The following is an 11521-nucleotide window of genomic DNA, read 5'->3' as shown; positions in this document are numbered from 1 at the left end:
ACATGGCATACCTTGTTGACATTTTACCTCCTTTTTAAAATTATATTTAATTATTTATTTACTGCGTTGGTTCCAATTTTATGCTAATTATCATTTCATGATCAATATTATTATTTATTTTTACAGTATTGATATTATATTGAACTTCTGAAAACCTGCTTTTGGCAGTTATCCCCCACTTAAAAATAATAATAATATTGAAAAAACCTAACAGAAACCAGCCAACCCACTGTGAACCTTTTACTTAACGTAAACAAGCACCAAATAAAAATAATATATATATATATATAAAATCACCAGTCTTTGGAGCATCTGTTCATCATATGACACTAATTAATAGCACACTTGCGTTCGAGCCAAACCACAGGTCTGTCTCAGAGGACATGGGCACAACCAGCTGTTTTTAGCTTAAAGCCGTTTCATGACTTGTTGTCTAGCCTGCATTTTATTTTTTAACAGACACCGATGCTTAAAAAGTCCAACAGAAGGCAGAAACGTGTAAGGTAAATGTGAAAAGAAATCCTCTTTTGCATTCATTGCTGATTTGGAGTGTGGATGTGGGTTTAGTCGGGGCATTAAAGCGTCATCGCGTCGGTCATGACGTTTTTAGAAAGCGGCGCCGCTGCAGACTGGAATGGGAGCTGGCGATTTTTCCCATATTTTGATAGTTTAATCCGTGAATGGCGCCGAAACAGGACCCGAAACCTAAATTTCAAGAAGGTAACGGTTTGTTTCCTTCTTGTTCTGTTAGGCTTGTACCAGCAGCGAGTGCTGGCGTCGCTGAAAAGCTTCAAAGTGTCAGCTAGTTACTGATCGTAACAAACAGCTAGCCGTATTAGCTCTCATTGTTGTTACTGTGAACACAAAATGGGACTCGGGAGTTTTTATTCGCCGCTTTGGTGGTTTATTTCGTCCTGTCATTACTACACAAACCGATTTCAGAAGTAAGAAGCTATATAAACTGTGTTTTCGAGATATTTTAGTGAACTGAAGGCTATATTTTCATTCATGCAGCGTTAGCTTCTCATTGACTGTTAGCTGAGTCCTAGCTAGCTTTTTTTGTACACTGCGTGTTAGCACCGCCTGCTGCTGACTTGCCGCTCATTTGTTGAATTATATACAAGTGGTTAAGTTATTAAATTAACTAGCAGGACTACGTTAAATTTATTTAGTAAAAGTCTTCCTTTTTATTATTAGTGACCAGAATGTTCTCTTGACAGTCATATTAGTGAGATAATAGTAGAGTTTTCATGTAAACTTCCGTAAATATGCAGTTGTGCTCAGACGTTTAGTCGTTATGGGCATGTAATGCCATGGTATTTTTTTTCCACCCTGGAAAACGAATGAGTATACATCATTAGTGACTTTAACAACCAAGAACGTGTTACACAAAGTATACATGCAGCCTCAAATGTATACATACATTCACTTAAAGCTTTTAAGTAGTGCTTAAAGTTATACAGTGTCTTTTAAATCACAAGACCAAGGCGCATTAAGTTCTTGTTGGTGATCATGACTGACTACAACTGGTAGTTTTTATTTTTTATTTATTTATTTATTTTGGTCTGGGGAAAACATTTGTTTGACAGCATTAATTGGGCTGACCAATACTTTGAACAATGGGACTTTGATGGACCAGTTGGAGAAGTCTAAGTAACTGGGTAAAGATCTAAGAAGAAGATTATAATTTTTATTCAAGTTTAAAAGTTGAACAACCCACAAACCACCAAGTCTCAAGCCTGCCATGAACTGGAAACCACTGCAATACCACCATCACTGTCCACAGTGATGGTGGTATTGCAGTGAGTTTTACATTGCTACGGACTGACAGGGTGCCGACCAAGAATAAGCCCCAGCACCAAAATCAGCACCTTCAAGATCAACTGAAATTTGCAGTTGGCCACATGAACAAGTCAAATGTCTTCTGGAGGAAAAATTTATGATCAGATAACTCCATCCCTAGTAAAAAGTTGTACCGTATGTCTGGGCCAGGAATCCAACAAATTTATATTGCCTCTACCAAGTCTGCAAAGAAGAGGGGTCAGATATCCAGTCAGAAGCTTGTTGATGAATACCAAAAGCATCTGGTTGAGATGGAGCTTGCTAAGAGACACAATCAAATATTAGTAGGAGTGTATGTATACTCTTGAGCCTGTGTGGTTAGGACATCTAAAATAAATTCAAGTGTGTGTGTGTGTGTTTTTTATACTATTCTGGTGGGGAACAAAATCTGATATTTACTATACTGGTGGGGACTTTCTGCACCGTGGGGACCAAAATCAAGGTCCCCACGGGGTTGAAAGCAATTTTCACACTCAAAATGTGGTTTTAGTGTCAGGGTTACAATTAGGTTATGGTTAGGGTAAGGGTCAGGGCTAGGCATTCATTTTTGATGGTTAGGGTAAGCGGCTAGGGAAAGCATTATGTCAATGGGATGTCCCCACGAGGATAGCAAACCAGACGTGTGTGTGGGGGGGTTCTTTATTCTGTCAATGCCTTACTCACATGCTTCTTTTATTGACTGATATCTTTTCAGGTGAAAGAGTGCTGTGTTTTCATGGGCCATTGCTCTACGAAGCTAAGGTAAGCTGCCTTAATTAAGCGCGTCTCTCATTCAGTCGTCTTCTTTGTGTCTGTGTTTGACAATGAGTCATGCCTCTCTTTGCAGTGTGTTAAGATAAACATCAAGGACAAACAAATCAAATACTTTATTCATTACAGTGGGTGGAATAAGAAGTAAGTTTTTGGTTCCAATAAATCCCGATTAACGTTTGTACAGGAACTGTTTAACAAGTGCTTACATTCTTTTGATGTTGTGTCTTCCAGCTGGGACGAATGGGTTCCTGAAAGCAGGGTGCTTAAGTATGTGGATAGTAATCTGCAGAAACAGAGAGAGCTTCAGAGGGCCAATCAGTACGTCAATACTCTGTTTTTATATTCACTATCGACTTTGAACTGACTATGAGTTCCTTATGACTGTTGGAGCAAGTTAGGCAAAATCTTCATCTAATTTCAGTAGCACACAATGTGTGCTATGTTTTAAACATATTGGGACACAACAGAGTTTTAGTCTAGCTCACAATGGGCCTGTATGGAGTCACTGTACAAGTGAAGCACATTCAGTCTTAGAATATTTTCCTGTAACTTTATTTACACATTAATCTGTTATTTTTATGCTCAAGTAAATGTCCCACTTAGAACCCCCCCCCCCCTTATTTGTGTACTAAATCCCTTTATGCAAGTGCCAACACTAATGTGTCATGCCTATTTATAGTACTATCCATCCATCCATCCATCTTCATCCGCTTTATCCGGGGCCGGGTCGCGGGGGCAGCAGCCTAAGCAAAGAGGCCCAGACCTCCCTCTCCCCAGCCACCTCCTCCAGCTCATCCGGGGGAACACCAAGGCGTTCCCAGGCCAGCCGAGAGATATAATCTCTCCAGCGTGTCCTGGGTCTGCCCCGGGGCCTCCTCCCGGTGGGACATGCCTGGAACACCTCACCCAGGAGGCGCCCAGGGGGCATCCTTACCAGATGCCCAAACCACCTCAGCTGGCTCCTTTCGATGTGGAGCAGCAGCGGCTCTACTCTGAGCCCCTCCCGGATGGCCGAACTTCTCACCCTATCTCTAAGGGAGATGCCAGCCACCCTTCGGAGGAAGCTCATTTCCGCCGCTTGTATCCGCGATCTCGTCCTTTCGGTCACTACCCACAGCTCGTGGCCATAGGTGAGGGTAGGGACGTAGATCGACCGGTAAATTGAGAGCTTCGCTTTTACACTCAGCTCCCTCTTCACCACGACGGACCGGTGCAGCGTCCGCATTACTGCAGCTGCAGCCCCAATCCGTCTGTCGATCTCCGGCTCCCTTCTCCCATCACTCGCGAACAAGACCCCGAGATACTTGAACTCCTCCACTTGGGGCAGGACCTCATCCCCGACCCGGAGTGGGCACTCCACCCTTTTCCGGCTGAGAACCATGGCCTCAGATTTGGAGGTGCTGATCCTCATTCCCGCTGCTTCACACTCGGCTGCGAACCGCTCCAGTGCGAGCTGGAGGCCCTCACCCGATGAAGCCAACAGATCCACATCATCCGCAAAGATCAGAGATGAGATCCTGAGGCCACCAAAGCGAAAGCCCTCCGCCACTTGGCTGCGCCTAGAAATCCTGTCCATAAAAATTATGAACAGAACCGGTGACAAAGGGCAGCCCTGGCGGAGCCCATCACCCACCGGGAACGAGTCCGACTTACTGCCGGCAATGCGAACCAAGCTCTTGCAACGGTTGTATAGGGATCGAATGGCCCGTAGCAATGGGCCAGACACCCCATACTCCCGCAACACCTCCCACAGGACACCCCGAGGGACACGGTCGAATGCCTTCTCCAAGTCCACAAAACACATGTAGACTGGTTGGGCAAACTCCCATGCACCCTCAAGTATCCTCGAGAGGATGAAGAGCTGGTCCAGTGTTCCGCGACCAGGACGAAAACCGCATTGTTCCTCCTGCATCAGAGGTTCGACTAGCGGACGAACTCTCCTTTCCAGCACCCTGGCATAGACTTTCCCGGGGAGGCTGAGGAGTGTGATCCCCCTGTAGTTGGAACACACCCTCCGGTCCCCCTTCTTAAAGATGGGGACCACCATCCCGGTCTGCCAATCCACGGGTACTGCCCCTGATCTCCACGCAACATTGCAGAGGCGTGTCAGCCAGGACAGCCCTACAACGTCCAGAGCCTTCAGGAACTCGGGGCGGACCTCATCAACACCAGGGGCTCTGCCACCAAGGAGTTGTTTAACTGCCTCAGTGACCTCGCCCCCAGAAATTGGCGGGTCATTCCCCTCATCCCCAGACTCTGCTTCCTCCTTGGAAGACGCGTCAGTGGGATTAAGGAGGTCCTCGAAGTATTCCTTCCACCGCCTGACAATTTTCTCAGTCGACGTCAGCAGCGCTCCGCCAGCACTATACACAGTGCAGGTAGAGCACCGCTTTCCCCTCCTGAGACGCCTGACGGTTTGCCAGAACCTCTTCGAGGCAGTCCGAAAGTCTTTTTCCATGGCCTCTCCGAACTCCTCCCACACCCGAGTTTTTGCTTCAGCCACTGCCCGAGCCGCATTCCGCTTGGCCTGTCGATACCTGTCGGCTGCCTCCGGAGTCCCACAGGCTAACCAAGCCCGATAGGACTCCTTCAGCCTGGTGGCTCCCTTCACCTCTGGTGTCCACCATTTGGTTCGGGGATTACCACCACGGCAGGCACCAACCACCTTGCGGCCGCAGCTCAATGCAGCAGCTTCGGCAATGGAGGCGCTGAACATGGTCCATTCGGACTCGATGTCCCCCGCCTCCCTCGGAATGCTGTTGAAGCTCTGCCGGAGGTGTGCGTTGAAGATCTCGCGGACTGGGGCCTCTGCTAGTCGTTCGTTATTTATAGTACTACTTGGACATAACAAAAACTGTTAGGTCACATGCTACAGTGATTTTTAAATCTTGTGAAAGCGTATCTGAACTTGTTTTAATACAGAGACCATTATGTAGAAGGAAAAATGAGGGGTCAAGCGCCAAATAAGAAGATACCTGCTGCATCGCAGAAAAATGATGTGTGAGTTTTTTTTTGTTTTCCTCTGTAACATAAGCTGCCAAACTGCTTTTCATATTAACACTTCACACTTAATTAGCTTTTCTTTGTTTGTAGGAAAACCAAAAAGAACAAACAGAAGAGTAAGTACATTACATTGTCTTACAATGTTAGAATTTATAAATGCTATTCTTAAAATTGACTCATTATAAGGCAAGAGTGGCAGTTAATTAAAGCTGTGTCTGTGCAGCTCCTGGAGCAGGAGAAGGGACTAGTTCAGGGGGAGATCCAACCCATCCTCCACGCAAGAAAAGAGCTCGTGTTGACCCAACTGTGGAAAGCGTAAGTTCAGATAACTGCTGAAGTTTTTTTCTGTTGGTAATGTCAAATAATACCAGACTGTGCGAAAATGAACAGACTTAATGTGCCAATACACCTGCTGCAGTGATCGCTTTGCTCACTGCCACGCCATCACACAGATGCAGCCATTTATGCCTGCAGTTAAGGCGCAAGAAGTTTGTAGTATTCTCCTAAATGATAGGTGTCGCCACTCAGACACTATCTTGTCATATGCGCTGATGGGGAGGAGAAGAAGTCAAAACCGGAAACCAAAGCTTTGTCAAAAGTGTTTTGTTTTTTTGTTTTTGTTTTATTTGCAAAGTTCCTTTCACAAGCTCAGCCGAGCAGAACGCACCAAGTCGCAAAAATCAAGAGGTGGACGACCAACCAACATGGCACAAGATGTGAAGTGAAAATTATCACGAGACGGCTACGACACAAGCGACGCGGCGACCATAAAAAAGGCCTAAGGCTGCTTTGTGGTTCATGAGAACAAAGTAATCGCACTTGGGTGCAGACCAGAGCAACCGCACTGAAACCCTTTGGGGGAGCTGATCTTTCTTTGGTTTCAAACAAACTTCAGAGCGGTTTGTTTATGGTTGTTTATAGGTTTGAGTGGAACACCTTGCTGTAGCCGAGAATGCTTTGCATTCTGGAGTGTTGCAGCGTGTATAAACTGTGAAATATAAACCAGATAAAATACAAATGTTAGGACTAAATTTTCCCTGTTATCCACTATTCCAGACCACAGCACCTGTTTCCTGTATTTACTTTTGTTGCTCTCACTCCAGACTCGAGTAAGCATACCGAACATTGTTGCATCGTTTTTAATGACGCATTTTGGCTCACTTGGAGTTTGATTGGCATCTTCTGTGTGAAAAGAAACAAAACCATGGGAAAAAGCTACAAGTTTACAAATTCATGAACTGCATCAGACCAGAGTTAACAAACTATAGGTGTAAAAAACGCCTTAATTCACTGCAGTAGCAGGAACTACATTTTAAACCACTGTTTATGAAATGTTTCTGAGGCTTGGTTTCCATTTAGGTGTGTAAACATGATTGTTAAAAGCTTCCTTTTAATTAACTTTTTCTTTTTTTCCCCCGCACTCCTGTTTACTCAGGAGGAAACTTTCATAAATCGAGTGGAGGTCAAAGTGAAAATCCCAGAGGAGCTGAAACCCTGGCTTGTGGACGACTGGGACTTGATTACACGGCAAAAGCAGGTTAGTAAGCACTGACCTTAAACTCAAGTTTCACTTACTTCACAGCATTTTATACATTGTATTTGTCTACAACATTTCCAAGGTTATTTCTTTCTATTTTGTTTTTCTTCAGCTTTTCCACCTACCTGCCAAAAAAAATGTTGACACAGTCCTTGAAGATTATGCAAACTACAAGAAATCAAGAGGAAACTCAGACAGCAAGTAAAAACTTCTACTTTTCATCTTCTCAAGCAAAACTGTTTATGGTGCGAGCAATGCAGAGAGAGAAGATGTTTTATTTAAAATGTTTCTAGGACATGGTGAACAAATACTAAGAGTAAAGATTTGACTTTTCTTTTTCTCTTCACTGCTCAGGGAGTTTGCTGTAAACGAGGTGGTTGCTGGTATCCGTGAATATTTCAATGTTATGCTGGGGACACAACTTCTCTACAAATTCGAGAGGCCTCAGTACGCAGACATCCTTGCCAACCACCCAGATACACCAATGTCTCAGATCTATGGGGCTCCTCACCTACTCAGACTCTTTGGTAAAAGCACTTACACATCATCATGTTTGGTGAAAGAACTAGACGACGAAAACGGTGTAGAAGAGCTAAAGATTGTCCTGTTTTCTTATCAAATTATTCATATAAAGCCATTAACAAATGTATATTATAAAACTATCAGATGTGTGTTGTAGGTCTTAATGCACAAAAATGATTGAACGTGTTTTTGTCTAAGCTTTAACATATTAAACACTGAGCTGTTTCTACCATAAAACTCCAAAGATGCTTTTTAAAAAAGATTATCTGCCTTTTCACTTGTGTTGAAAGAGCTGACTGTAAAATCTCTTGATGATTCAGTTGTTACTGGAAATGAACTCTTTGATCTGGGGGAGGTGTCATTTCCACTGTAACCACAGTTTGAAGGCACAGCCAAAAGTTTTTCATCTTCATCATCTCTTGACTTGGACTAAGCCCAAAATAACTCCCTATTGGCATTGTCATAATTAATGTTATAAAAGGTCAGATTCTTTTCTAGATTCGGTCCATCTTTTATGGATGCTTTGTGAAGATAAAATTGGGCATAGACAGGTTGTTAGCGTCAGGGCACAGTGTCTGAGAAATCAGAAAAATGTGTGCCAGCATCAGTCATAAAAAGGAATTGATAGCTTAGAGGCTGTTTATACCCCATCTAGGGCTGGCCCGGACAAAACACGAAAGGCATCTCTTTCCCAAGTTCCAAGGAGCCACAAGAGCCACTTGTTAAGTTGGTGAATTAACTCCGGGGTGAGCTCAGGCCGGAACATCAAGCAAATCTGTCCACAGATTCAAAATGGAGATAATCCAACCAAAAGAAACAAAAGGCAAAATGCAGCAATTCATGTACCCAACTGACATAAATATGAGAACTGTTCAAAATTGAAGGCAGCCCACCCTCAGTTATTCACACTTGAACACAAACACATTGCAAGAGCTACATGTGTGTGGCAGGTTGAAACTTGCAGCTCTCTCTCCCCCCAATGCAGATCCTTTAATCCCTTCAAGACCCTCAGAAAATGGGGGGCTTGATAGAAAAATAGCTGTAACTCCTAAATGATTTATACATTTTGATAAACAGTTATAACTGAAAGTCTACACTTTAAAATAAATTAAGATATGACTAAAGTCTCCTGTGGCAGTGTACAGAGACAAAACTGCGAGAGGTTTGTGATTGGCCAAAAGCTTATGGCCCTGACTGCGATGCCATGTTTATTACAGGTTATGTTGTCTCAGTTAATTTCTTGTCATAACAAAGCATCATAAATAAAGTCAAATGACATAAGCTCAGTAAAACATTTGTTGAGATAAGTGTTGCACACACGCCTCTTTAGATGGTGTTGCTTTTTGCTTAAGCAGTAGTAGTGTAGAGGTCAATTCACTGTTGACCTTCTCTGTCTAGTTCCTACTTTATCCTTTAGTGTGTGAAGATATATACTCGTGCAGGGATCAACATTTAAAAATAAGGGCTGCTTTAAATTGAAAGTGTGCAGGTGAGGCATGGTTTTGCAATGAGCTGTTATAAATGAAACGGAGGTCAGTGGTCACATGACTTATAAAAGGCTGTCATTGTTTGGTTTTGAAAGTGAGAATCGGAGCCATGCTGGCGTACACTCCCCTGGATGAGAAGAGCCTTGCACTGCTGCTCAGTTACCTACAGGACTTCCTCAAGTGAGTATTCAGGAATCTTAACGAGGCTCATGATGATTGTCAAAGCTCAGCAGAGATGAGTAAAATGTTTCTTCATTTCAGGTATCTTGTAAAAAACTCTGCATCGCTCTTCAATGCAAGCGACTATGAAGTTGCTCCTCCAGAGTACCACCGCAAGGCAGTGTAAGGTTTTTTATTTTCGGATCAGAAGGCTTTGTGTGTTGACGTTTGGAGACATTCTTCCCAGTTGAAAGGATGTTTTCACAAAACGCCTTTGGAGAGCGGATTGTGAGAGATCTGTTGACGATGTAGAGGAGAATTGGAGCAAGATGTCACACTAATCCCTGGACAAATCCATTTTCTTTCATGTGGAAAGCTGCTGATTATGCTGTTCCTGTACTGGTATGTTTTTGAGTACCACTTTGTAGTTTTTGTTTTTTTTTAAATTTTGTTTTTGTTTGGTTTTTTTCTCTCTTTAGAGAGAAGAATTTCACGTTCCCTATTTTAATTCAGATGCTGGCTTAATTTGTCATGTAGGCTGTCACCATTTTTCTAATAAAACCATTCTCCAGATGTTTGTCCTTACATTTACATTTTGTTTAAAGACGTGTTTATGTGAAGATCCTTTTTTTTTTTTTTTCCTTTCTTTCTTTCTTTCTTTCAATGTAGTGCTTTATGGGAGCGTTACAAAAATCAAAATGAAGATGTGATTAGTTGTTTACAACCAAGGTACAGATTTCTTTTCATATATTTTGTTGAAATATATGAAACCCGTTAAGACAAGTCAGTTGTATAATATGCTGTAAATATTTTTAATAGATTAAATATTATTTTGGACTTTTTGCTCAAGTTTAATTTTACTTGAATTTCACTCTTTTACCCAGCGTTATAGTTAATGAACAAGGACCAATAACAAAGCTTTTCTTTTATGCAATGAATGTACGCTAGGTCTTTTTTTTTTTTTTTTTTTTCTTAATGCCTTTTAGGAAATGTGTACTTAATAGAAGATATTGTTTTTTAAAAATCCTAATACAAATGGAGGTTTTAAGTGCAAACATTAGTGCTTGACAACTTATTTTCTCCATCTTTTGATTCTGCTCTCATTTAGTTTTCATTCATTTCAAGTATTTTATGTAAACATGTAAATTACTCAACACTGAAACACAGTGAGCTTTTAAATGCACAACTTGTACATTTAGTCATTTTAAAGACCAAATTTTTAATTAGTACGTGGTGTTTAAAAAAAAAAAAAAAAAAAAAAAAAATATATATATATATATATATATTTTATAAAAAATAAAAAAATAAAAAAGATTATTTTTAGGAAAGTATTATGTCTGAGGTCTGCAGAGCCAAATCAGAAAGATTAAAGTTGCATCTACTTCTGTCATGTGAATGAGCCATTACTTGGCTTATCTAACAGTGTATGTGGGGCATTTGATGGTGTAACAAATGCAGCAGTGCCGTTGCACTGAAATATTTAAAACCATATCTAAATATTTTAATGGGTATTTTGTGCCTGTTGTAATCTACAACATTTACTGTTAAAATATATTTATATAAAATATATGCTATAGAAAACAAGCTTTATACTGTATACACGCATTTGGTTGTCATTTTATCCTCTTGGCTACAATTTCCCATAATCAGATCATCTCAAACTGGTTTCTTGAACATGACAAAGTGTTCACTGTATTCAAATGGCCTCCACAGATCTCAGTCCATCTGTGGGATGTGGTTGAATGGGATATTGACATCATGGATGTGCAGCCCTCAAATCTGCAACGGTGTGATGCTAATATGTCAATATGGACTAAAATTTGGTATCTAGCCTGAAGATGGAGTTGACCACATGAGGTCTTTTAAAAAGATCACCCTCTAAACTTTAGTGCTGTTCTTGGATAAACACACCACATTGCACCCAAACCGCAACGATCAAAGTCTGCACTAAATAACTGAAATAACCTCACTGACCATAACAGTTCTTCCAAGTGAATTATTTGAACTTAAACATTTGGATACCCAGAAGTCTTTACATTCCATGAAGGAAGGGGAAAAAAACAAATGCATTATGTCATTGCAACCAATTGCTGTTAATACTTTTTGTTCAAAGTTGAAATTACTCAACTTTATTTACAAGAACATACGTACTTTACAAAAGGACCTCCATTACATTTACAGAGATGTTACAGTGGCAGTGTGACAGGGTCAGACCCTT

At 41.6% G+C, this 11521-nt stretch overlaps 1 protein-coding gene across 2 annotated transcripts; it reads left to right on the top strand.

Moving 5' to 3' along the window:
* The first annotated feature begins 582 nt into the window (after positions 1-582).
* Positions 583-9876, top strand: morf4l1 (mortality factor 4 like 1). 2 transcript variants are annotated; one of them, XM_085166874.1, is made up of 12 exons: positions 585-720; positions 2537-2583; positions 2669-2736; positions 2827-2913; positions 5518-5595; positions 5689-5714; positions 5822-5913; positions 7034-7135; positions 7248-7336; positions 7490-7662; positions 9240-9324; positions 9406-9876. In XM_085166874.1, exons 1-12 carry the CDS (start codon positions 681-683, stop codon positions 9488-9490), a joined length of 972 nt encoding a protein of 323 aa, XP_085023000.1. In that variant the 5' UTR covers positions 585-680; the 3' UTR covers positions 9491-9876. The 2 variants fall into 2 exon arrangements, with proteins under 2 accessions (XP_085023001.1, XP_085023000.1); XM_085166875.1 differs by lacking the exon at positions 2537-2583 and having other exon boundaries at positions 583-720.
* The last annotated feature ends 1645 nt before the right edge of the window (positions 9877-11521 follow it).

Source organism: Neolamprologus multifasciatus, chromosome 7 (genome assembly GCF_963576455.1).
Source record: "Neolamprologus multifasciatus chromosome 7, fNeoMul1.2, whole genome shotgun sequence".
In the NCBI taxonomy this organism is placed as follows: domain Eukaryota; kingdom Metazoa; phylum Chordata; class Actinopteri; order Cichliformes; family Cichlidae; genus Neolamprologus; species Neolamprologus multifasciatus.
Note: the sequence above shows the minus strand (reverse complement) of the source record. Positions and strands in the feature narration are given on the sequence as shown.

Bases quoted from the DNA above. Each gene is read 5' to 3' on its own strand.
- morf4l1 (XM_085166875.1), top strand. From the start codon at position 598: ATGACGTTTTTAGAAAGCGGCGCCGCTGCAGACTGGAATGGGAGCTGG. The intron at 5,596-5,688 runs GTGAGTTTTTTT...CTTTGTTTGTAG, and splicing joins GCATCGCAGAAAAATGATGT to GAAAACCAAAAAGAACAAAC. The intron at 7,337-7,489 runs GTAAAAACTTCT...TTCACTGCTCAG, and splicing joins AGAGGAAACTCAGACAGCAA to GGAGTTTGCTGTAAACGAGG.